Source organism: Xiphophorus couchianus, chromosome 6 (assembly GCF_001444195.1).
Source record: "Xiphophorus couchianus chromosome 6, X_couchianus-1.0, whole genome shotgun sequence".
NCBI classification, from domain to species: Eukaryota; Metazoa; Chordata; class Actinopteri; order Cyprinodontiformes; family Poeciliidae; genus Xiphophorus; species Xiphophorus couchianus.
The window spans coordinates 30,620,083-30,641,604 of NC_040233.1; the positions used below are offsets into that span (position 1 = coordinate 30,620,083).

General features: G+C 49.1%; 3 protein-coding genes and 1 gene segment (V, D, J or C); 2 read left to right on the forward strand and 2 right to left on the reverse strand.

Annotated features, from left to right (window-relative positions):
- The first annotated feature begins 840 nt into the window (after positions 1 to 840).
- Positions 841 to 6,647, forward strand: LOC114146659 (zinc finger protein 629-like). The gene is made up of 3 exons (XM_028020957.1): positions 841 to 1,050; positions 2,334 to 2,894; positions 3,801 to 6,647. The coding sequence occupies exons 1-3, from the start codon at positions 879 to 881 to the stop codon at positions 4,676 to 4,678; spliced, it is 1,611 nt and encodes a 536-aa protein (XP_027876758.1). The 5' UTR covers positions 841 to 878; the 3' UTR covers positions 4,679 to 6,647.
- A 1,176-nt stretch (positions 6,648 to 7,823) lies between these two features.
- Positions 7,824 to 8,694, reverse strand: LOC114146680 (T cell receptor alpha variable 20-like). The segment is given in 2 exon segments: positions 7,824 to 8,469; positions 8,542 to 8,694. Coding segments are annotated over 2 exon segments (429 nt in total).
- A 1,165-nt stretch (positions 8,695 to 9,859) lies between these two features.
- On the reverse strand, positions 9,860 to 13,259 carry LOC114146852 (gastrula zinc finger protein XlCGF57.1-like). The gene is made up of 4 exons (XM_028021251.1): positions 12,983 to 13,259; positions 12,100 to 12,276; positions 11,667 to 11,807; positions 9,860 to 11,541 (listed from the first exon to the last, which is right to left on the reverse strand). The coding sequence occupies exons 1-4, from the start codon at positions 13,020 to 13,022 to the stop codon at positions 10,112 to 10,114; spliced, it is 1,788 nt and encodes a 595-aa protein (XP_027877052.1). The 5' UTR covers positions 13,023 to 13,259; the 3' UTR covers positions 9,860 to 10,111.
- A 1,989-nt stretch (positions 13,260 to 15,248) lies between these two features.
- Positions 15,249 to 21,444, forward strand: LOC114146859 (armadillo repeat-containing protein 1-like). Its single transcript, XM_028021263.1, has 7 exons — positions 15,249 to 15,846; positions 16,826 to 17,036; positions 17,121 to 17,212; positions 17,302 to 17,497; positions 17,580 to 17,696; positions 17,852 to 17,926; positions 20,353 to 21,444. Exons 1-7 carry the CDS (start codon positions 15,659 to 15,661, stop codon positions 20,542 to 20,544), a joined length of 1,071 nt encoding a protein of 356 aa, XP_027877064.1. The 5' UTR covers positions 15,249 to 15,658; the 3' UTR covers positions 20,545 to 21,444.
- The last annotated feature ends 78 nt before the right edge of the window (positions 21,445 to 21,522 follow it).

Here is a 21,522-nt window from a genome sequence, read left to right on the forward strand (position 1 = left end):
GGCCAGCAGATGCGCTGCAGACCAACATGCTGCTGGGAGCCAAGCTGGGGCCCGTTTTATGTTTGAAAGGTCTACCAATCAGCTGAAGTTCTGGTTCTGTGTTGTTCATGGTATTCATGTTCAATAAAGAACAATTCAACAGATCAGAGGAAATATGGAGGAGAATCAGTGGTTGCAGCTTCAGTTCCTGTCAGGTTCTCAGGAGCCATTAGATCTGGATGTTTCTCTGGTTCTGTTCAGATCCAATCCGGGCCTCTGACGTCCCACTTCATCTGTAAACCTCCACAGTCTGAAATCAGCCCAGCAGCCTCTACCGGAGCTCAGTGGGTTCATTTCTCCACAATCAGAGGAAGGGGAAGACGGGCTGGGGGGAAGCTCAGGAACAAACAGGAAGCAGAGATAATGGGACACAGGTGGCAGGAATTAGACTGCACCAGAGAGGGGGAGGGTAGCGGAATCACTCCCAGCCTCATCTCTGATCTGCATGTGGAACAAATTATCCTCATCTCTCCTCTGCTGCTGCTCTCACTCACATGAACATCATCAGGCGTTTCAGACATGAATCAGCTGCTGTGATAACCTCGTTTTTATTGTTTATTGCTCTGAGGTGAGCAGATGAGCTTTTTTGGTTAGTAAAAGCCCCAAACCGGTTTATTCCGGTCCAAACTGCGGTTCTTTGGCGTCTCTAAAATATTGTTGACCCGTTTCTCCTCCTCCAAGATGGCGGCGCCGCTGACGCATCCCTCCGGAAGCTCTCACCCTGGAGTCCGGCGGAAGTTTAGCTGCTGCTAACAGTTAGCTTCCTTTGTGCGGCCCGAGCAGGCAGAGACGGTGGTTCTGTTGGACCGGAGCGGAACATCCGAGCTGCGGCAGCAACAATGTGTTCCGTCCAGCCTCTGAGAGACTTCATCCGGGAGAGACTGACCGCCGCGGCCGAGGAGATCTTCTCCGAGGTGGAGCGGACCATCGGCCGCTTCGAGGAGGAGCTGGACGCGCAGCGCAAGCTGCTGGCGGTGTGCCTGAAGCCGCAGGTCCGGCTGCACAGGATCGGTAGGTTCTGGTGGTTCTCTGGGTCCGACCGGACCGTGGGAGGAAGCAGAGGAGGTTTTCCACTAGAAACAGTACTACTGGTTCTGGTTCGGTTCAGAGTCCAGCTGGTTCAGTAGTAACCGGCGGGTTAAAGGAACCACAGTTTGGACCGGGTCCAAATGATTCTTTATTATTGATAGTAATAATGATGTGTTTAAGTTTAATAATTACTTTCTAAAATTTTCTGGCACATGTTCGGAAAACCTCCAGCTGTCAGAACCAGATCTGGACCTGGAGGTGAACCGGGACCAGAACCAGGACTTTCTCTGCTGCTTATTGGAATAATGAAAAAAATCAAATAAAAATCGTATTTCTGCAGCAGACCGGATGTCACTGCGGTTTATAAACCTCTACAATAACTGACTTCACATGTCGGTAATCGTTGCTGCTGCTGTCGGAACCAGCAGCAACAGAATCAATAATAATAATAATAATAATTACGGTGACGTCATCGTGTTTCTGGGGTTCCGCTCAGGATCCACAACTTCATCCTTCACTGACCCGTCCGCCATGTTTGGAGGCTGTTCGGCGGTTCCGGTGTTGCCATGACGATGCTTCACCTGAAGGGGAGGGGCTGGGTGGGCATCCCATGTCTGGTCGCTATGGAAACGCTTGAAAACAGTCTGGAGCTGTTCCATGTACTCGGGGTCAAAGGTTACAGGTGGGGTTATGCCATCACCGTCTTCAGATCAATGCTTATTGGTTGGACCTGATCAGTTCAGAACCTGGAGCCCGGATGTTCTGGTTCTGGTCGGGTTCTGGTGAAATCGGCCCGACCTCATATGGAACCGATGCCGGGTCGTAGGACGGTCCAGAACCCAGTTCAGGGAACCGGCCCGTCTTCCTGCAGTGAAAAATTCTGATGCTTGTTCAGAACCTCCAGACGGGTTCCGGTCCGATTAAAGCTGCAGACGCAAAACAGAACCAAGTTACTAATGGTAGAATAGAACCAGTAGAACCTCCGGTACCGCTGGGCTCAGCAGAAGCTCGGTCCATTAGTGCCACCTTCTGGTGGTGGTTCTGCCTGGTTCTGGTGCATTCACGGTTCTGTTGGTGGAACTGGACCTGAGAGAGACTGAAGACCTCTCTGAAGGTTCTGTCCAGTTCTGCAGAACCAGGTGACCCAACCAGAACCAGGTGGGTTGGAGCAGAGCTGCGCAGTTGGGTCCATATTCATCAGAACCAAGTTGTGGTTTTGGTTCTGTAGCGTGATGATGATGATTTTCCTTCTTGTGTCCCATCAGAACATCTTCAGCACCACGTTTGTAAGGAGGAGGTTCTAACGGGCTACGAGAGTACCTGCAGTCTGGACCGGGCCGAACCAGAACCTCTACGCATCAAAGAGGAGCAAATGGAACCAAACCACATTCTGATCAGACCCGACCCAGAAGAACCAGAACCTGGACAGCTCACAGAGACTCAGCCGGAACCAGGAGCTCCACATGTAGGAGAAGCTGCAGAGGAACCAGAACCTTTCCAGAACCTGGACGATCAGGAGGTTCTGTCAGAACCAGACCGGCCACAGATCATAGACGACCTGGGAGAGTTAGAATACCTGGACTTTGACGAGTACCTGGACGACCCGGAAAGTCCGCAGATCATAGATGACCTGGAAGAATCAGAACTTCTAGAAACAGAACACGGCCTGGAAGAACCAGAACCGCAGAACAGAACCAGGAAAGTGGAATTCTGGACCCGACACGATGATGAGGGTCTGCTGCTGAGGAAGGAGTTTGATACCTTTGTGCCTCGACAGAGAAAATCCAAACCTGAAGAACCGGTACCAGGTTCTGACAGCCTAGCAGGTATGAAAACACTATCCAGGTCCAAATGATCCAAACGGGTCAGAACAGTAGCCTGAGCCCATAGCTGATCCTGGTAACTGAGATCATTTCTTCTAACTGGACCAGTTAAAGCACAACAGCCCCAGAGGTTCTGCTGCTGGTTCTGTTTAAGTCTCCATGAGCAGAAGGACGTTTGGATTCTGGGTTCGGTTCTGGAACGGCTGCCACAGACGCTAATGTTAATGCTAACGCTGATGCTATTGCTAACACCAGAGCTAATTTTTCATTCAGTATTTTGCTGCACAGATTGATTGTTTTCTGGCCGATCGACCATCTGTAGGAACCCCGTTTAATTTTGGCCCATACCAAGTTGCAGCTGGGCTGGTGGGCGGGGCTGGGCTGGTGGGCGGGGCCGGCCGTTAATCAGCCGTTACAGCGGCTGATTTTAGAGGGAGATGAGAAGATCGGCTCCACATGGAAGCATCGACTGATCACTGATATCCCAGCATGAAGGAAATCGGTGCCGATTACTTTTAAAATGGTCCCTGAATTTATTTTTTGATTCGTTTCACTTTCTTCATGTAGCACTAATTGAACCGTTGGTTCTTCCAGCTCGATACCAAACGTCCCAGAGGTTCAGTGGATCCTGCTGAGTCCTATATAGCATTAGCGCTACGTTAAGGTTATCACTTCCACATGAACGTTTAGACCCCACTATAACGGCCTTATCAGTATTTAACACTAAATCAAATAAAAAAATCGGACGGATGGTTTTGGGAGGAAAACCAAGGATTAGATTTTCAAAGCAACTGTTGCTTCTAATCTGTAGGATTAATGAGTGAAGCTGAATGAAAAATGTTTTAGTTGGTGCAGCTAACGTTTCAGTTAGCAGAGCTCACCACTAATTTCTGTTATCTGTTTCTCCAGAAATCCAACAGAACTACATCTATGGGGACGAGGTTCTGGCTGAGCAGGAACGGAACTTCAGTCTGGACCTGAAGGTACCGGACCATCCTCAGATCAAACAGGAACAGGAAGAAGTTGGATCCGGTCAGGCCGGCCAGAGACCGGAGACCGACATCTTCATGGTGACGGTGAACTATGACGAGAGTGAGCACAGCGAACCGGAACCCAGCAGCTCCCAGCAGTCCGAAGACTCCGACGAACCCAAACCGTTCGTCTGCAAGACGTGTGGCAAGAGGTTCTCCAACATGTTGCTGCTCCACGACCACCGGGACACCCACCAGAAGGAGAAACCCTACTCCTGCCAGCTGTGTACGCGGCGGTTCGCCCGGCGGGACTCCGCCTTCCGCCACATGATCACCCATACGGGGGAGAAACCCTTTCCCTGTCAGATCTGTGGGGAGAAGTTTGGCCTCAACAGCCACCTGCTGCGCCACCTGAGGAGGCACACGGGCGAGAAGCCCTTCTCCTGCCACATCTGCCACAAGCGCTTCAGCCAGAGCAACACCCTGACCTGCCACGTCAGGACCCACACGGGCGAGAAGCCGTACCCCTGCAGGGTGTGTGGAAAGGGCTTCGTGAGGCGCAGCGCCATGAACATCCACATGAGGATGCACACCGGAGAGAAACCCTTCACCTGCAAGGTGTGTGACAAAACCTTCAGTCGGGGGACGGGGCTGAGCTACCACATGAGGACCCACACCGGAGAGAAGCCGTACTCCTGCAAGCTGTGTGGAAGAACGTTCCGGCAGTCCAGCCACCTCATGTGTCACATGAAGAACTTTCACCTGGACTGGACCCGAGAGAAGAGGTCTCGATCTCCGATAGAGGAGGAGGTCTAGATCTACCATAGACAGTAGAGCTCTAGAGCCATGAACAATAGTTTGCAGAATGAGTCAAACTGAATCTGGTTCTGATTGAACCCGATTCTGAGACCAAATGGTCTACTGGGGGCCCAGGTGAACCAGAACTCGTATAGCACATCATCGTGCCCGTTAGGCGGTGCTGTTAGCAACAGTGTTAGCATAGCTACCTGTGCTACCTTCATCACAGAGAGGGAGATATGGCAAACCTGTTTATCATATAATTATGTTGGATTCTTAAACATAATCATTACTGAGTTGTTGATGTTCTCCAGAACCTCCAGTCTTCCTGTTCCTTAAAAGTCCAGATTTCTGTTGGAAGAATCGACGCTCATCGACCTCCATGTTCCTCTGGACCCACCAGGTGAGCTCATTGTCAGGTTCACCTGTCCTGCTGCTGATCCCGTCTGAGCATCACTACTTTGGTTCTGGTTCAGTTGGATCCGAATGATCAGAGTGGTGAGCTTGTCGACTTCTAGCTGCAGAGCTCTAAGATTATCACTCAACTCAGAGAGACGGAAAAATGATTCAGATATTGAAAAGGTTTGAGGCTCAGCAGGAAGTTCTTCTACTAATGAAATGTTTCGGTGCAGAAAGGAGCCGTGGTTCCGGTACCAGACGGTGGAGAACCTCCAGTCATCCACAGCTTATTAATGTTTGTAGAAATAAATGTAAATAATGACCAGCCCTGAAAGGTGGTCCAGTTCTCTGAACGGTCCCCAGAACCAGAACCGGCACATATTCAGGTCAGGGGAACCAGAGGTCCAATTCTACCGGCTCCCTTGGAACCGACGTTTACACCTGCCGGAACCGCCCGAGGTGGTTCTGCTCTGCTGACACTAATCTGACCAGAACCAGGTTCTGCTTCTGACCCGTTTACATGGATATCTGGGTTCCTGTCTCTGAGGCAAATGGACGCCCCCGGACTCACATTTATACCCCAGACATCAGGAGGCAACCTGGGGCTAAGTGCCTTGCTCAGGGGCGCATCGACACACGGCAGGAGGAAGCCGGAACTGAACCGACCCTGACCTGTAGCGCTACGCTAACACCTAGGCCGCTCATCAGGCTGAAACCACGGCCACAGGATCGGACCTCCAACCCGGCTGGGAACCAGTACCTGACGTCCAGGTACAGAGAAGAGAACCCTAGAAAATCCATCTCAGAACGTGATGCTGGTGGCAGGCCAGCTGAACAGAACCAGAAGGTTCTGGAGGCAACAGACTGAAGCGCAGCAGAGTTCTGGTTACACTAAAATATTTATTTATGCCATAAACATGATAGTGGATAAATTCTACAAAATAACTTTGATGATGCCTGGTTGGATCCGGGTCAGATCCGGGTCGGAACCAGGAATGGTCCGGCTGACGGTTTCAGTGTAATAGTATCAGTTCTAGTTAAATGTTTTCTGTCTGGCCTGGATGTCAGGAAGGCTTCAGCTCTTCAGGACTTTGGACCCAGCAGAACCGATCAGAACCGGTCCTGTCCTGATCCGCCAGCAGCAGGACAAGCGTCTAGAAACCCGAGCCGCTCCTCGGACGGTAACGGCTGCCCACAGGCTGCGTTGGTCTCCATGGTAACCAGCAGACGGCGCGTATTGTTTGGGTGGTTCCTACAGAAATGCTCCAGCAGAAGCTGCAGGTTCTGTGTGGATCTGGACCCGTTTTAGTGAAAACTCAGAAAGTTCTGGATATGCTATCTGGGTTTCTAGAACCGTAGCTGGAGCAGCTCCTCCAGAGACACTCATTCAAATATTACAACCTTTATTCCATCCAGTTTCTTTACAGAGGACTCAGAATGTTTTCTATCATGTGCCTGTTCTAATATTTAGCATCTATGTTTCTGATTGTATTCATGTGAGCTCCGGTTTGTGTTCTACTCTAGATGTTCTGGTTCTGTGCTGTAGAACATCACTAGAAATAAAGTTTGTGGAGAAGTTGGACATTAATTGGTTGTTCTTCCTGTTTGCTCCATCATCCAATCAGCAGCCGGTCCTGTTGTGATGTCATCAGTAACTGGGAAAAACCTGGATCCTTATGGCAAGCTGTTTCAACAAAATCTGCTTCACATAACTTACATTCCAGATATCTGAAACTAGTTTGTTACAAAACATATATTTTCTTTAGTCAAGATATTTACAATAAATTACTATCTGAAACATATTTCAGATGCCTAGTCAAAGTACATTTGAGGTATCTTTCTCTTTGTTCTGATTAGTCAAAATTCAAATTAACGATATCTTAAATATATAATTAGATGTGAGTTAAATATGTTTCCACTGGCGTAAATTAAATAGCAGGTTTCTTTAAAGCAAATAACTGAGATCTGAAGAACCGTACATTTGACTTTTAAGATTTCTCCAGATTACAGACGCCTGGAATATTTTTAAAATATTTGTTTTTTTCTATTTCAGATAAATTAAAAATCTCACTTGTCAGAATGACTCTACTGGTCCAGTCAAAACATCCTGATGACACAAAAGCTCTCGGCTTGTTTTGGCTCGACGTGCAGCGTCACATTTTACCCGTTTTAAGAGCCCCGGTTCTGACCCGGGCTCAGTCCAAAGCCTCTTCAGTTGGTTCTGACCCGGTTCTGACCCAGGTCAGCATATCAACAAAGCAAAGCTTTATCTGTTCTTACTGTTGAAACTGTAAATGCACATAAATAATTTATCACAATGTGTTTTTTTCTAGTCAAACCTGTGGATAATCACACTGATTTTATGCTAAGACCGCCTGCCATAGTAGGTTTTAACATGAAACTGCCCATGGCAGTTCGGTGGGCCGAATGGTTCTGGTTGGGTCCAGACAGGGAACAGTGATCTGGTTCTGGTTTTGGCCAATTGGTTCTGAGCTCATGTCAAACTGAGCGACCTCCTGCTGGTAGATATACAGAACCATGGTTCCACACGGACCGGGTTCTTTTGGACTGAACCGGTCCTAAACATGCTGCCAGTTGTTCATGATTTTAAGGAAAGGCTGAGCTCTATGGTTCTGGATGAACCCAAACATCTGCTTCCAGAACAGAAACCGGGGAACCTGAAGGTCAGACCAGTTTGGACCAGTGGAGGACAGGAGACGGAGACGTTGTCTCCTAGCAACAGCTGAGTGGGACAGGTTGTCCTTCTCTAACAGCAGAGATTATCTCCAGTAATTAGTTATAGAAAAAGTGGAGACTGACAGAGGAGGAGGAAGAAATGATGTCATTGGATGAGGTCAGTGGGCGGGGCCATTTCAAATCAACCAATCAGAGAGTTTTCTGCTTCCTCATCAGCTCTGTCTCTGATCTTTACTGCTTCATGTCTCTGTTGTCTTTGTCTTCAGTCCAAAGACTCAACAACCAGTGGATTAACAGGGAGTGAGGCCCTCTAGTGGCTGCTGGGGAGTACTGCAGGTTTTAGTGGTTTAACAGGGAGTGAGGCCCTCTAGTGGCTGCTGTGGAGTACTGCAGGTTTTTGTACAGGGTTCTGGTGTTTCCTGTCACTGTGGGCCTCACAGCGCAGTAGTACACAGCAGAGTCTGTCACTGCAGCAGAGGAGATCTTCATGGACATTTCTTCTTTGCTTCCTTTAAATGTCATCCTGTCCAGATGTTCTGATCCACCTGAAGGTGAGTGAGACCTCAGGAACTCTGGAGGTTCTCCTGGATTTTGTTGATACCAGAATAAAACCTGTGCAGAATCTTTGGTGTAACTGCAGGTCAGAGTAACAGAGCTGCCCTCTGAACTGAACTCCTCAGTCTTCGCTGCAGTGAGTTGTTGACAGTTTACACCTGAAGGAAGAAAAACTGATATAAGTGAAGAACAAGAAGGATCAGATTATTCTCTGAAAGACTCCAACCAACCTGATCCAGTGATCAGAACCAGCAGAGTGAATCCAGATGTGAGCAGAGACAGCATGTTGAGCAGAGTTAATGTTGGAGAGTTGAGCTGAGCTGAAGGAGGAAGTTTGAGTCTCTTTAGAGATCAGGGACAGATCAGCTCCTCCTCTTCCTCCTCTTCCTATTGCATCTTCATCACTGACTCAACTTCCTGTTTACTAACAGACATTTAAAATCTGAATGAGAAATTTTATCTTTTCATCTGATCTGGTCAGCAGCTAGAAAACAGTTGGTTTCTGGGTTTGCTTTGATATTTAGTTATGGATCGGGTTTTAATTGGACCAAATTCCTCGGTACCATCTCAGCTGGTCTGCAGGAGTCCTGCTAAGGTAGCATAACATGCTAGCTCTTTGTCCTGCTGGATCCGATTGAACCAGTTGATCCAATATGGCCACTGCTGGACCGCGTGTTGCCGGTCGGTTCTGGTTCAACAGTGTGTTTATCATGTGCTTCTGACACATCAAAGGAAACACAGTAGAAACGGACCAGTACCAGTTTGGGTTCTGAAGATGATGGCTGACCTCGTCACCACGGGTTTCAGGGTCTCGTTGATCTTCATCCATCCTGCTCTGCGGTCCACTTGCTGCCTCCAACATAAACTAATTGCTGAACAGAACCGGCTAGAACCGACAGGTTACCTTCAGCTCAAGCAGAACCTGAAGTTTAGTTCTGGTCCGGTCCCAGAAAGAACCTGTGAAATATAACTTAACTTTAAACATGCAGATAAACTAGTTTAATGTTGAATGAAGTTAATTTCAGGTCAAAACCATTTTTGCTACTAAATGAGCAGCAGAAACATTTATAGTTTTTAATCTTCATCAGATTGGACCAAAGTTCGTTTTTCCGAGTTTCTCTGATCGATCATAGAAATCTGGACTGTGGACGCTAACATTAGCATTAGCTGCTACATGTTAGCATTCAGATCTTATTTTAGGCTAGCATAGCTTCTCTGATAGGCTAACTGCTGTTAGCACAACAACAGTCTTTTCCAGCGTCCAATCAGATCGTTTAGAAGCAGAAATTAACCAAGAAAAGCCACTTCCATTGCTGCTGTCAGCAGGTTCTGTTCGGTCCAGTCCAGGTTTTACAGTCAGGGAAGAAAAGATTCCCCACAGAAATCACCCACTCATGTCCAGTGGCAACATGGTCTGCTGGGACAGGGACAGTTTCTGGACCCAGTCTTCAGTGCCAGGTTCTGACTCAGCTCCATCCTGGAGGTTCTGCTCATGTTTGGTTCCAGGATATTTAACAACAGAGAGAAAACCAGGAGACACCAGGCTTTGCTTGAAGAACCATTTACTGACACTCAGATTAAACAAAGCATTTTAACGTCATACACAACACTGCAGCTAGCTTACACATGGATGAGTTTTCTCTTTACCATCAGGTCAATGGGCCAGATGTCAGCAAAACTTAAAGGAGGCGTTCATCCGTATCGTCTCAACATATCAGTTTCCCAAAGATCCTGCAGATTCCTTTTTCCTGCTGACAGAGGAAACAGGAAGTACAGAAGAGACACCGTTTCCTGCTGATATCACTCCAGAACATATCTACCTGCGGTGTGTGTTTTCATGTGGCGTGACAAGTTACTCTTATGACGAATATTCTTCCCACACATTCTGCAAGAGAAAGGCTTCTCCCCTGTGTGGGACTTCAGGTGAGTCAACATGGCGTACCTTCTACTAAAACCCTGCCCACATTCTGAACATGTATGTGGTTTCTCACCAGTGTGGGTTCTCATGTGAACCAACAGATTACTGTTTTGTCTGAAAGTCTTCCCACATGTTGTACACAGAGATGGTTTCTCACCTGTATGAGTTCTCATGTGAACTAACATGTTGGACTTTCTGCTGAAATTATTCCCACATTCCGGGCAGGAATAGGGTTTCTCACCTGTGTGAGTCTTCATGTGTCGCAGCATGGTCCCTTTGCGGCTGAAAGTTTTCCCACATTCTGCACAGGGATGATGCTGAGTGATTACTTCAGTGTGATACCTCATGTGACGCGTTAAGTAATACTTGTGGTAGAAACTCTTTCCACACACTTTACAAGAAACGGGCTTCTCACCTGTGTGAGTTCTGCTGTGGCTCACTAGGATGAACTTCCGGCTGAAACCTTTCCCACACTTGGAGCAGCTGTAAGGTTTTTTCTCGGCATGCGTGATCATGTGAAACTCCAGAACCTGTTTGTGCCTGAAGCTTTTCCCACATGTTTTACAGGAATACGGCTTCTCAGGCTCATGAGTTCTCATGTGTTGCTTCAGATTGTGGCGAACAGCAAAACATTTCCCACATGTTCTGCAACAATGCAGTTTCTCAGATGAATGCGTTTTCGTATGTTTCATCAAATTTTTACGCAGGGAAAAACATTTCCCACAGGTTTTACAGGAATGTTGTTTCTCAGCAGTGTGAGTTTGGACATGAACAAACAAGTTGGATTTATGCCGGAAACTTTTCCCACACATTTGACAGGAAAATGGCCGTTCTCCTGTGTGAGTTTTCATGTGGCACACTAAGCAACCCCTTTGTCGAAAACTCTTCCCACATTCTGAGCAACAGTATGGTTTTTCCCCTGTGTGTGTTCTAATGTGAACCATCAGATTGCTCCTCTGTCTGAAACCTTTCCCACAGACCGAACACACACACGGCTTTTCCCCTGTGTGACTTCTCATGTGAACCAACAGATTTCCCTTTCTACTGAAACTCTTCCCACAGTGGCCGCAGGAATGTGGCTTCTCCCCGGTGTGAGTTCTCAGGTGGTCCAGCATGGTGCTCTTCCTGGTGAACGTTTTCCCACATTGTAAGCAGGATGCTGGTGGTTCTCTGTTCTTAGTTTTTGGTTGTGGAATGGAGCCATTGTTTCTGCCGGGCTGTAAAGGTTCTGGTTCCTCCTGGTCCTGACTGCAGTTTCTGTCCTGGTCGGGTAGAACCTCTACATCCTGACGGGAATGTTGATGTGGGAGTTCTGGAAGAAAAAAGAAAACCAGGAACCAAACACCTGCTTAGCAAGTTACTGGAATCTATCAGTTTATTGGTCCAATGGACCAGAACCGGTCTGGTCCCCAGTGCTTAGCGCCCTGGGCGGCTCACCTGGGCGGAGCTTCAGCACCAGCTGCTCCTCTTCCTCCTGCTGGTCCTTCATCTGTTCTGGCTCCTCCTCTTCCTCTTTAATCTCTGGAGGTTTCGGGTCGTTTGGTTCCAGCTCATCATGACCCGGTAGCGGTTCGGGTTCTGTAGAAGCAGAGAGACATGAGTGAAGGGTGTTTTCTGCTCCCACTGGGGCAGAATCAACTTAATGGACCCTTTGGTTCCGTCTTCACCGGTACTGTTCAACCTTCAGAACTGCTTCATGCTGGTGGACGGTACCGGGTCGGTATCTAAAGACCATGGCAGGAAATGAAATGTGTCCATTTCAAATTAAAAGCAGAACTTTAAGGGCCAGGCGTGTAACGGGTCAGACCCATGGCTCAGGCTGCTGCTCAGCAGAACTCTGGTTCCTTCGGAACCTCTTGGTGTCACTCACCCGTCCTCAGAAGCTCTCCTGGATGGACCCGGTTCTGGTCGGACCCACCAGCCTCCGGGAGCTCCACTTCCTGCTTCAGAACCTCCCGCTCCTCCTCACCGACCCGGACCTCCACCCACTCCTCCTTGACCCGCAAAGGTTCCGGTTCCTGCTGAGGAAACCGGTCCGGTCGGGGTTCTGGAAGGACGGGGAGAGCCGCAAATAAAGCCGCTGCATGTTTTGGTCCACATGGAAACTGTAGAACTTGCGGGTGTGAAAACGTTTCCACCAAAGTTCTGAGTTCTGGTTCCTTGCTGCGTTTTTAACCCATCAAAGCTGTTTGTTCATGATTTTAGTATTTGACTGTTTAAACTTAAACTGAACCACATTAAAAACTTTACAACGTCAGAAAAGTTTGAGAAAACGTCCGTCAGTACTGGGATTTAACTGGGCCATTGTTCTGGTTCAGTCAGAACCATCAGTAGAACCTGATCCAGAACTTTCTGCTCATTCAGACGGACAAAAGGTTTTGTGTCCAGGAAGCAGGTCAAGCAGAACCAGCCCCGGTTAGCTGCCCGCAGCGGTGCCTGTTTGTCTGTTTTTACTCAGGAATTTTTCTATTTTGGGATATTATTTGTTCTCTTTCTCTCTGAATTAAATTTAAATAAAGTTTGATGGATTAAACCTGCTTCCTCAGTCTTCCCGCAGGACACTTTAATGAGTTTCACAACCGGACCCAAACTGGTTCCTACGGAACATCCCAGCGGGCCCAGAACCATCTGGGATCCATTAAAGGAGAACCGTGTTTTAATCAGGCACCGCTGCGGGCAGCTAACCGCAGACGAGCTGAGCCCGGTGAGCGCTGAACACCGGAGCCGCTCAAACAGCAGAGACGGCGCGTTACCTGATGAAGAGGATGAGGAAGATGAAGACAACACGGACATCTTTCTGCTTCTTTAGAACCGGAACCAGAAGGTTCTGCTGGGCTCCAGGCTGCGATAACACAACAATGGCGCCTTAAACAAAGAGAAGAACAGCAGGAGCGGCACCAGAACCGGAACCTGGCTGAACGCTGGGGGCGGAGTCAAGATGGCTCAGGCTTAAAGCTGCAGTACGTCACTGTTAAAACCGTCACCATGTCGTGACCGCATGATATGAGAGATGATAAAAAGATTTCCTCCACCTTCTCCCAGTGCTCCCAGTGCTAACTAGAACCAACCAATCAGAGCCAGTCACTGTCCGTGTGGCGCTCATCCTCCTCCAACCTCCGTCTCTGTTACGCTGCCGCTAGCATAGCCTGTCATGAATGCTACGGCTAGTTAGCATAGCCACGAGACGAACAGTTTTTCTGTAAAGTTGTTTCTCTGCCAGGATTTCCGCCACAAAACTTGCTTAGTTCGGCACTAGGGGGCGCTAAGCCAGTCCACCAGCCGCCCTCCATGTTTTTGTGGTAAAAATTATGAAAGTTACAAGAATTTGAAGACATGAAAACAGTCCCACCGGGTCCCATCCCACCGGGTCCCATCCCGTCCCACCGGGTCCCATCCCATCCCACCGGGTCCCATCCCGTCCCACCGGTTCCCATCCCGTCCCACCGGGTCCCGTCCCACCGGTCCCGTCCCATCCCACCGGGTCCCGTCCCACCGGTCCCGTCCCGTCCCACCGGGTCCCGTCCCGTCCCACCGGGTCGTCCCACCGGTCCCGTCCCACCGGTCCCGTCCCGTCCCACCGGTTCCGTCCCGTCCCACTGGGTCCCTTCCCGTCCCACCGGGTCGTCCCACCGGATCCCGTCCTACACCAGGTCGTCCCACCGGATCCCGTCCCACTGGGTCCCGTCCCGTCCCACCGGGTCGTCCCACCGGATCCCGTCCCACCGGGTCGTCCCACCGGATCCCGTCCTACACCGGTCCCGTCCCACTGGGTCCCGTCCCACCGGTCCCGTCCCACTGGGTCCCGTCCCACCGGTCCCGTCCCACTGGGTCCCGTCCCACCGGGTCCTGTTATCTTTTATCCAGTTTACTCCGTCTGTTGCTGCTTCTCAGCCTGGATGGAGGGTCATGAAAGCCAGCAGGCTGATGAACTGGAGGAAACCCTGCTCCGCATTAGCACATTGAGCAGCAAGAGCATCAGGATGATTGACAGCACTAAGCCCCGCCTTCTGGTTCTGATTGGTTGTTTTTGGTGCAGCTCTTGGTGGATCCATCCTTCAGAAACACGAATCTGAGATATTTTTAGAAAAAAGTCGTTTTTATAGTCGCCTGCAGTTTTAACTGAACCTGCTGTTAGTGCCTGTCGCCATGGCAACCGATGCCTCAGATAGAGGATTTCGCCAGAACCATGAAACTGGATTTTTCATGGGGGTTGGTTCTGGTTCTGCTGTTTGGACCGGGCCACATTCCAGCTGGATTGTGAGAAATAATTGTATGACATCAGAGGCTCAGAAACACATTTATTCATATTTTAACAGATCTCTCGTCTTGTTGCTGGAACTGGGTCACATCAACATGTTGATCAAGGTGTTGATGAATAACTGATCATGTTTCTATGGAAACATGTTTCCATGTGAATCCAGTTCTGTTAAACCGGTTTGACTCTGCTGCTCCACCGTCTGCAGGGCCACATTGGACCTCATGGCGGCCCGGTTTTCAGTTTGTCTTTAGCATCAGGTTTCTTCAGCTCAGTGACGCGGAGCCCCTAGTGGCGGTTCCGGGGTGCTGCAGGTTTTTGTCCGGAGTTCTGCTGTTTCCCGTCACTGTGGGATCAGAACCGCTCCTTCCTCCTCTTCCTCGGTGTGATGAAGAACATCTGAGCATCAGAACCCTCTGACCCTGAAGCAACGCGGGGCCTGCAGGCCAGAAGGTTCTGGTTCTGACCCGGTTCTCTCTGTCTTCTCCATGTTCTGCCGGGATATTGGACATTTATTCATCAACTGAATTTCTGCTCATTTAATTTTCATTTGGACTAATAAACTAATCAGAACCATAAATGGACCTGGTTTTTAACCAGAATCGGGCAGAACTTGATCAGAACCGGGATCCGGTCAGTAACGAAATGTGACCCGAACTGATTCCAGAATATGATGTGTGTGAGGAACCGGTTCTGTTGAGCTGAACTGGGTCGGGTTTCCAGCCAGTCTGTGCTGCCCCCTGCTGGTGAAAAATCCCCAATACACCAAACCCGAATCTGGTGACGGACTTTTATTTGTGAGGCTTGAGAGACAAAAGTAGGAGAAAGACCGATGATCTTATCACTAAACGGTGTGACAAGAACTCGTCTATTTATTGATTTGACCATTTTGTTAGCTACTGAAAGTTACAGCCTTGATATGATTATATGAGTTATTTTACCGATAAATCGATCAGAAATGAACGGATCCTCTCTGGCTGCGGTGCGCGCTCCCGACGCAGTCGGCAGAATTTCGCACAAGACCGGTGCTGGTACCGGTCCAGTTCCACCATCACAGCTCAAACAGACTGGTCCTGGATCCGCTTTCTGACGTCATCAGGGTGAGGGACCTGGCCTGTGAGGAACAGAGCCACTGATTGGTCCGCTGGGGCCGGGCGGCCAATCACAGAGCTGCATGTTGCCACGTGGCAGAGCCGCTGGCCTCGGCAGGAAGAACCGACGGTTCGGTTCGAAGAGAGGAAATAAACCCAAAACAAAGAAGTTCCGACCCGGTCCGAGAGAACAGAACGGGAACCGAACGTCAGGGGGAGGACCGGACCGGACCGGAGTGCTGGTTCTGGTACCGGTGATCGTTACAGCCAGGTGAGTTAGCATCATTAGCATTCTGGCTCTGTTAGTATGATCCGGGTCAGAACCAAACGATAGTTGTGGATGGGTTCTGATGGAGAGGTTCGGTTCTTGAGGAGAACAGAAACAGAACACAGTCCGGTACCAACCGGCCCAGTTTGGTCCCAGTCAGACTCAGGTTCGGTCTAAGGAAGCCGGGTCAGCCGTAGAACCTGAATCAGAACCAGAACCGGGCCATCTGCTGCAGAGGACTGTGGTTAGAACCGGAACCGGATCCAGAACCATATCCAACCAACAGAGGAAACTGAGTGATTTCCTCTCCAAACTGGATCACATGCAGAACCTTGATCCTGACAGAGCAGGGCGCCGGTTCTGATGGGCCCTGTCCGGTTCTGATGGGCCCGGTCCGGTTCTGGATGTCAGGAATGATAAGGTCCGTTCAAACACTCCAGATTCTGGAACCCATTGAAGTTCTGCAGAACCAGCGGCAGTGTTCTGTGTTTTCCAGAAGCATCAGTAACTAAGTTACCATCAGTTAGAAAAACCAAATCAAATGTTTCTCAAAGTAAATTTGACTTCCTGATTTATTGTCTTGAAATTGGGCCTCTGTTTCTTTAAAAACTCCTGCTGATTCTCAAGCTCCGCCTCCAGGAAGTCGTCCCAACATGGCTCCTCTTTTAACCCTTTAATGGTTTTTACCAGCGTCGCTCTGAGCAGCAGCTCCTGTAATAATTAGCTGTTTGCTAATTGCTGCTGGCTAGTGTGAAGGAGCTGAGGGGGAGGAGCTGCGCCTCGGAGGCGGAGCTACATCCACCTAGGCATTTGAACAGCTGAATGGTTGCCATTTAATTGGACCTGGAGTTCTGATGGGTCCGGTTTATATGTCAGCTCTGGGCCGGCGGTTCTGACTGGGTGGGAAGGCACAGAAAATCCAGCAGGTCTAGTGGACCAGGCAGAGCCACCAGAGATCGGTACTGATCCGTTTCTCCTCCAGGTCCCCCCAAGCAGCCATGAGTGGCGAGCCCGACCCGCCGGTGGCCCGGGGCGACCCGGTTCCTGACCCGCTGGCCGTGGTGACCCAGCTGAGGGACCTGGCGGCTGACCCGATGAACCGCAGAGCCATCGTCCAGGACCACGGCTGCCTGCCGGGCCTCATCCTGTTCCTGGACCACCCCGACCCTCAGGTGGTCTACTGCGCCCTGCTGGTGAGCCCCCCAGCCCGGACCTTTGGTTTCATCGGCAGTTATCGGGTCGGTTCTGGTTCTGACTGCTGCTCTGGGTCTCCGCAGGCGGTCCGGTACCTGGCGGAGTGCCGAGCCAACAGGGAGAAGCTGAAGGCAGAACTGGGGATGATGCTGAGCCTGCAGAACGTCGTGCAGAAGTGAGCGACCTTCTTCCGGAACCGAAGAGGCCCGGTTGGGCTCGGTCCGACAGAACCGTGTGTGGTAAACACTGCGGTCCTCCCTACAGGTCCACCACTCCAGGAGAGACCAAGCTGCTGGCCTCAGAGATCTACCAGCTGCTGCAGACAGCGGCCGGCGCCGACGAACCGCAGGCGGCCGGACCGGGGCGCGGCGGCGCGCAGCGCAAGGCCCAGTTCTTCCTGGGATCCAGCAACAAGAGAGCCAAGACGGTGATCCTGCAGATCCACGGCCTGGACGACCCGGTGGGTCCGCACACAGACACCGCCGTCCGGTTCCGGTCCGCTGCAGGGTTCTGACCCGCTGTCCGGTTCTGATCCGCTGCAGGGTCGGCGCAGTCTGTGTGAGGAGGCACTGCTGAAGATCCGAGGCGTCATCAGCTTCACCTTCCAGATGGCCGTTAAGAGATGCGTCGTTCGGATCCGATCGGACCTGAAAGCCGAGGTGAGGACGGTTCTGTCCGGAATATTCAGGAAGAACCGAAGCCTTTCAGGATGAACGGAAAACCGTTCGCAAGACATGGAATGATCCGGACCGAGCGTTTTCCCTGATCGGTCCGGATCCCAGAGAGCTTCCTGATGTCTGCCTTGGTTTTCCAGGCTCTGGCGTCGGCCATCGCTGCCACGGAGGTCATGACGGCTCAGCAGGTGGTGAAGGACGAGAACGGAGACGAGGTCAGGTCACCTGCTGGAGTTTCAGGCTTCGTATCTGATGTGGAGGAACTTATTATTTAGATCATCCTAGTAGAAATTCAGCAGCAATGACAGCCTGAATGTAGCCTTAATGCTAGCTCAGACTCAGTTAGTTTAGCCTTTATGCTAGCTTAGACTCAGTTAGTTTAGCATTTATGCTAGCTTAGACTTAGTTAGTCTAGTCTTCATGCTAGCTTAGACTGAGTTAGTTTAGCCTTAATGCTAGCTTAGACTCAGTTAGATTAGCCTTAATGCTAGCTTAGACTTAGTTAGTTGAGCCTTCATGCTAGCTCAGACTCAGTTAGATTAGCCTTACTGCTAGGTCAGACTTAGTTAGTCTAGTCTTCATGCTAGCTTAGACTCAGTTAGTTTAGCCTTACTGCTAGCTTAGACTCAGTTAGTTTAGCCTTAATGCTGGCTTAGACTCAGTTAGATTAGCCTTAATGCTAGCTCAGACTTAGTTAGTCTAGTCTTCATGCTAGCTTAGACTCAGTTAGTTTAGCCTTAATGTTAGCTTAGACTCAGTTAGTTTAGCCTTTATGCTAGCTTAGACTCAGTTAGTTTAGCCTTTATGCTGGCTTAGACTTAGTTAGTTTAGCCTTTATGCTAGCTTAGACTCAGTTAGTTTAGCCTTAATGCTAGCTTAGACTCAGTTAGTTTAGCCTTAATGCTAGCTTAGACTCAGTTAGTTTAGCCTTTATGCTAGCTTAGACTTAGTTAGTCTAGTCTTCATGCTAGCTTAGACTCAGTTAGTTGAGCCTTCATGCTAGCTCAGACTCAGTTATATTAGCCTTAATGCTAGCTCAGACTCAGTTAGATTAGCCTTAATGCTAGCTCAGACTCAGTTAGATTAGCCTTAATGCTAGCTTAGACTCAGTTAGATTAGCCTTAATGCTAGCTTAGACTCAGTTAGTTGAGCCTTCATGCTAGCTTAGACTCAGTTATATTAGCCTTAATGCTAGCTTAGACTCAGTTAGATTAGCCTTTATGCTAGCTTAGACTCAGTTAGTTTAGCATTTATGCTAGCTTAGACTTAGTTAGTCTAGTCTTCATGCTAGCTTAGACTGAGTTAGTTTAGCCTTAATGCTAGCTTAGACTCAGTTAGATTAGCCTTAATCCTAGCTTAGACTCAGTTAGTTTAGCCTTAATGCTAGCTTAGACTTAGTTAGTTGAGCCTTCATGCTAGCTCAGACTCAGTTAGATTAGCCTTACTGCTAGGTCAGACTTAGTTAGTCTAGTCTTCATGCTAGCTTAGACTCAGTTAGTTTAGCCTTACTGCTAGCTTAGACTCAGTTAGTTTAGCCTTAATGCTGGCTTAGACTCAGTTAGATTAGCCTTAATGCTAGCTCAGACTTAGTTAGTCTAGTCTTCATGCTAGCTTAGACTCAGTTAGTTTAGCCTTAATGTTAGCTTAGACTCAGTTAGTTTAGCCTTTATGCTAGCTTAGACTCAGTTAGTTTAGCCTTTATGCTGGCTTAGACTTAGTTAGTTTAGCCTTTATGCTAGCTTAGACTCAGTTAGTTTAGCCTTAATGCTAGCTTAGACTCAGTTAGTTTAGCCTTTATGCTAGCTTAGATTTAGTTAGTCTAGTCTTCATGCTAGCTCAGACTCAGTTAGTTGAGCCTTCATGCTAGCTCAGACTCAGTTATATTAGCCTTAATGCTAGCTCAGACTCAGTTATATTAGCCTTAATGCTAGCTCAGACTCAGTTAGATTAGCCTTAATGCTAGCTTAGACTCAGTTAGATTAGCCTTAATGCTAGCTTAGACTCAGTTAGTTGAGCCTTCATGCTAGCTCAGACTCAGTTATATTAGCCTTAATGCTAGCTTAGACTCAGTTAGATTAGCCTTAATGCTAGCTTAGACTCAGTTAGTTGAGCCTTCATGCTAACTCAGACTCAGTTATATTAGCCTTAATGCTAGCTTAGACTCAGTTAGATTAGCCTTAATGCTAGCTTAGACTCAGTTAGTTGAGCCTTAATGCTAGCTTAGACTCAGATAGTTTAGCCTTAATGCTAGCTTAGACTCAGTTATATTAACCTTAATGCTAGCTTAGACTCAGTTAGATTAGCCTTAATGCTAGCTTAGACTCAGTTAGTTGAGCCTAATGCTAGCTTAGACTCAGTTAGTTTAGCCTTAATGCTAGCTCAGACTTAGTTAGTTTAGTCTTCATGCTAGCTTAGACTCAGTTAGCGTAGCCTTAATGCTAGCTTAGACTTAGTTAGTTTAGTCTTCATGCTAGCTTAGGCTCAGTTAGCTTAGACTCAGTTAGTTTAGCCTTAGCTAGCTTAGACAATAATTCCTCATATCTGATCATCTTTAATAACATTTCAGGTTATTTTTTCTGAGTTCCCTAAACCTGAAGAACCGGGTCAGCAGTAATCATGGTGGTTCTGTTGTGTTCTGCAGATTTTGGTCCATTTCACAGAGGCCGGTTCTGTATCGGTGGAGCAGAACCTGGACCTGCCGGAGTATCTTCCGGAGGAGGAGAGTCCGTCTCAAGACCCAGACAAGGCGATCAGCCGGGTCGGGTCGGGCCAGGACGGGTCCAGCTGGTTCGGCGCTGCCGCCAACTTTCTGTCTCGCTCCTTCTACTGGTGACCCGTCAGAACCAGAACCGACTGCTGGATCAGAACCAGAGTGTCTTACTGAGTGGGACAAACGGGTCAGAACAGAAATCCAGAAGTTTTCTATTTATTGTTCAAACGGACCGAACCGCAGAACTGGAGTTTTAACCGGTTCTAATCAGGAACAGTGACACCAGAACCGGGTCAGAACAACTTCCCTGTTGAGTGTTTAATCTAGACCAAATGTTCTGATCCGGGTTTTCCCACAGCAGCTCTACGGAACGTCGTCATGTTTACACTTTACCTAACTGGATTCCTTGAAACCAGAACCGACCGGTCCCGGTAAGCTCGGTACCGTCTGACCCGACTGGTTCCTGTTGAGCGAACACTAACGGGTCGTAAAGCTGGGAACCGGTTTGGGAATCGGCAGAGGATCCAGTCCGAATGTTTTCCTCAGGAAAACCTCTGATGTTCCCAGTGTTCCCAGCGTTCCCAGTGTTCCCAGCGTTCCCAGGATCCAAGAGTACAAAGACCCGGGTCATTTCCTCCTCTGATCTCCAGCATTCCTGCAGTTTCCTGCTGAGCTGCGTACCTGACCAGGTGTGCAGCGGAGGCCCGCCTCCTCCTGGCTCTGTCCAATCACAGGGCTTCAATCATACAGAACCGGGCTTGGACCGCTCCGGTCAGGGTTTGTGCTTCTGGGTTTCCATGGAAACTAGCACTACTCCACTGGGATCCATCCATAGATTCCCAGTCTGGATTGAACCATCAGAACCAACTGCTGGAACCGGGCCGTGTGACCCGGTCCGCTTCAGAACCACTGGACCAATTCTGAACCGACCGTGTCCGTTTCTGAACCGGTTTCTGTCATTCTGACTGTTACCCTTCATCATCTTCCTCTTCCTCAGTGTGAATAAAATGCTTCAGTCTGAAACTGCCTGGTTTCTTTCATGACCCGATTCATCGGTTCTGAACCAAGATACAGCAGGTGAACAGAACCTCCACTGGTTCT

What these genes read in the sequence shown, in the direction of transcription:
- LOC114146659 (XM_028020957.1), top strand. Translation starts at nt 879, where the DNA reads ATGTGTTCCGTCCAGCCTCTGAGAGACTTCATCCGGGAGAGACTGACC. An exon ending in GGTCCGGCTGCACAGGATCG is followed by an intron (nt 1,051 to 2,333) that starts GTAGGTTCTGGT and finishes GTGTCCCATCAG; the next exon opens with AACATCTTCAGCACCACGTT. An exon ending in AGGTTCTGACAGCCTAGCAG is followed by an intron (nt 2,895 to 3,800) that starts GTATGAAAACAC and finishes CTGTTTCTCCAG; the next exon opens with AAATCCAACAGAACTACATC.
- LOC114146852 (XM_028021251.1), bottom strand. Translation starts at nt 13,022, where the DNA reads ATGTCCGTGTTGTCTTCATCTTCCTCATCCTCTTCATCAG. An exon ending in AGGAGAGCTTCTGAGGACGG is followed by an intron (nt 11,808 to 12,099) that starts GTGAGTGACACC and finishes CTGCTTCTACAG; the next exon opens with AACCCGAACCGCTACCGGGT. An exon ending in GGTGCTGAAGCTCCGCCCAG is followed by an intron (nt 11,542 to 11,666) that starts GTGAGCCGCCCA and finishes TTTTTCTTCCAG; the next exon opens with AACTCCCACATCAACATTCC.
- LOC114146859 (XM_028021263.1), top strand. Translation starts at nt 15,659, where the DNA reads ATGTTGCCACGTGGCAGAGCCGCTGGCCTCGGCAGGAAGAACCGACGG. An exon ending in CCGGTGATCGTTACAGCCAG is followed by an intron (nt 15,847 to 16,825) that starts GTGAGTTAGCAT and finishes TTTCTCCTCCAG; the next exon opens with GTCCCCCCAAGCAGCCATGA. An exon ending in TCCACGGCCTGGACGACCCG is followed by an intron (nt 17,498 to 17,579) that starts GTGGGTCCGCAC and finishes GATCCGCTGCAG; the next exon opens with GGTCGGCGCAGTCTGTGTGA.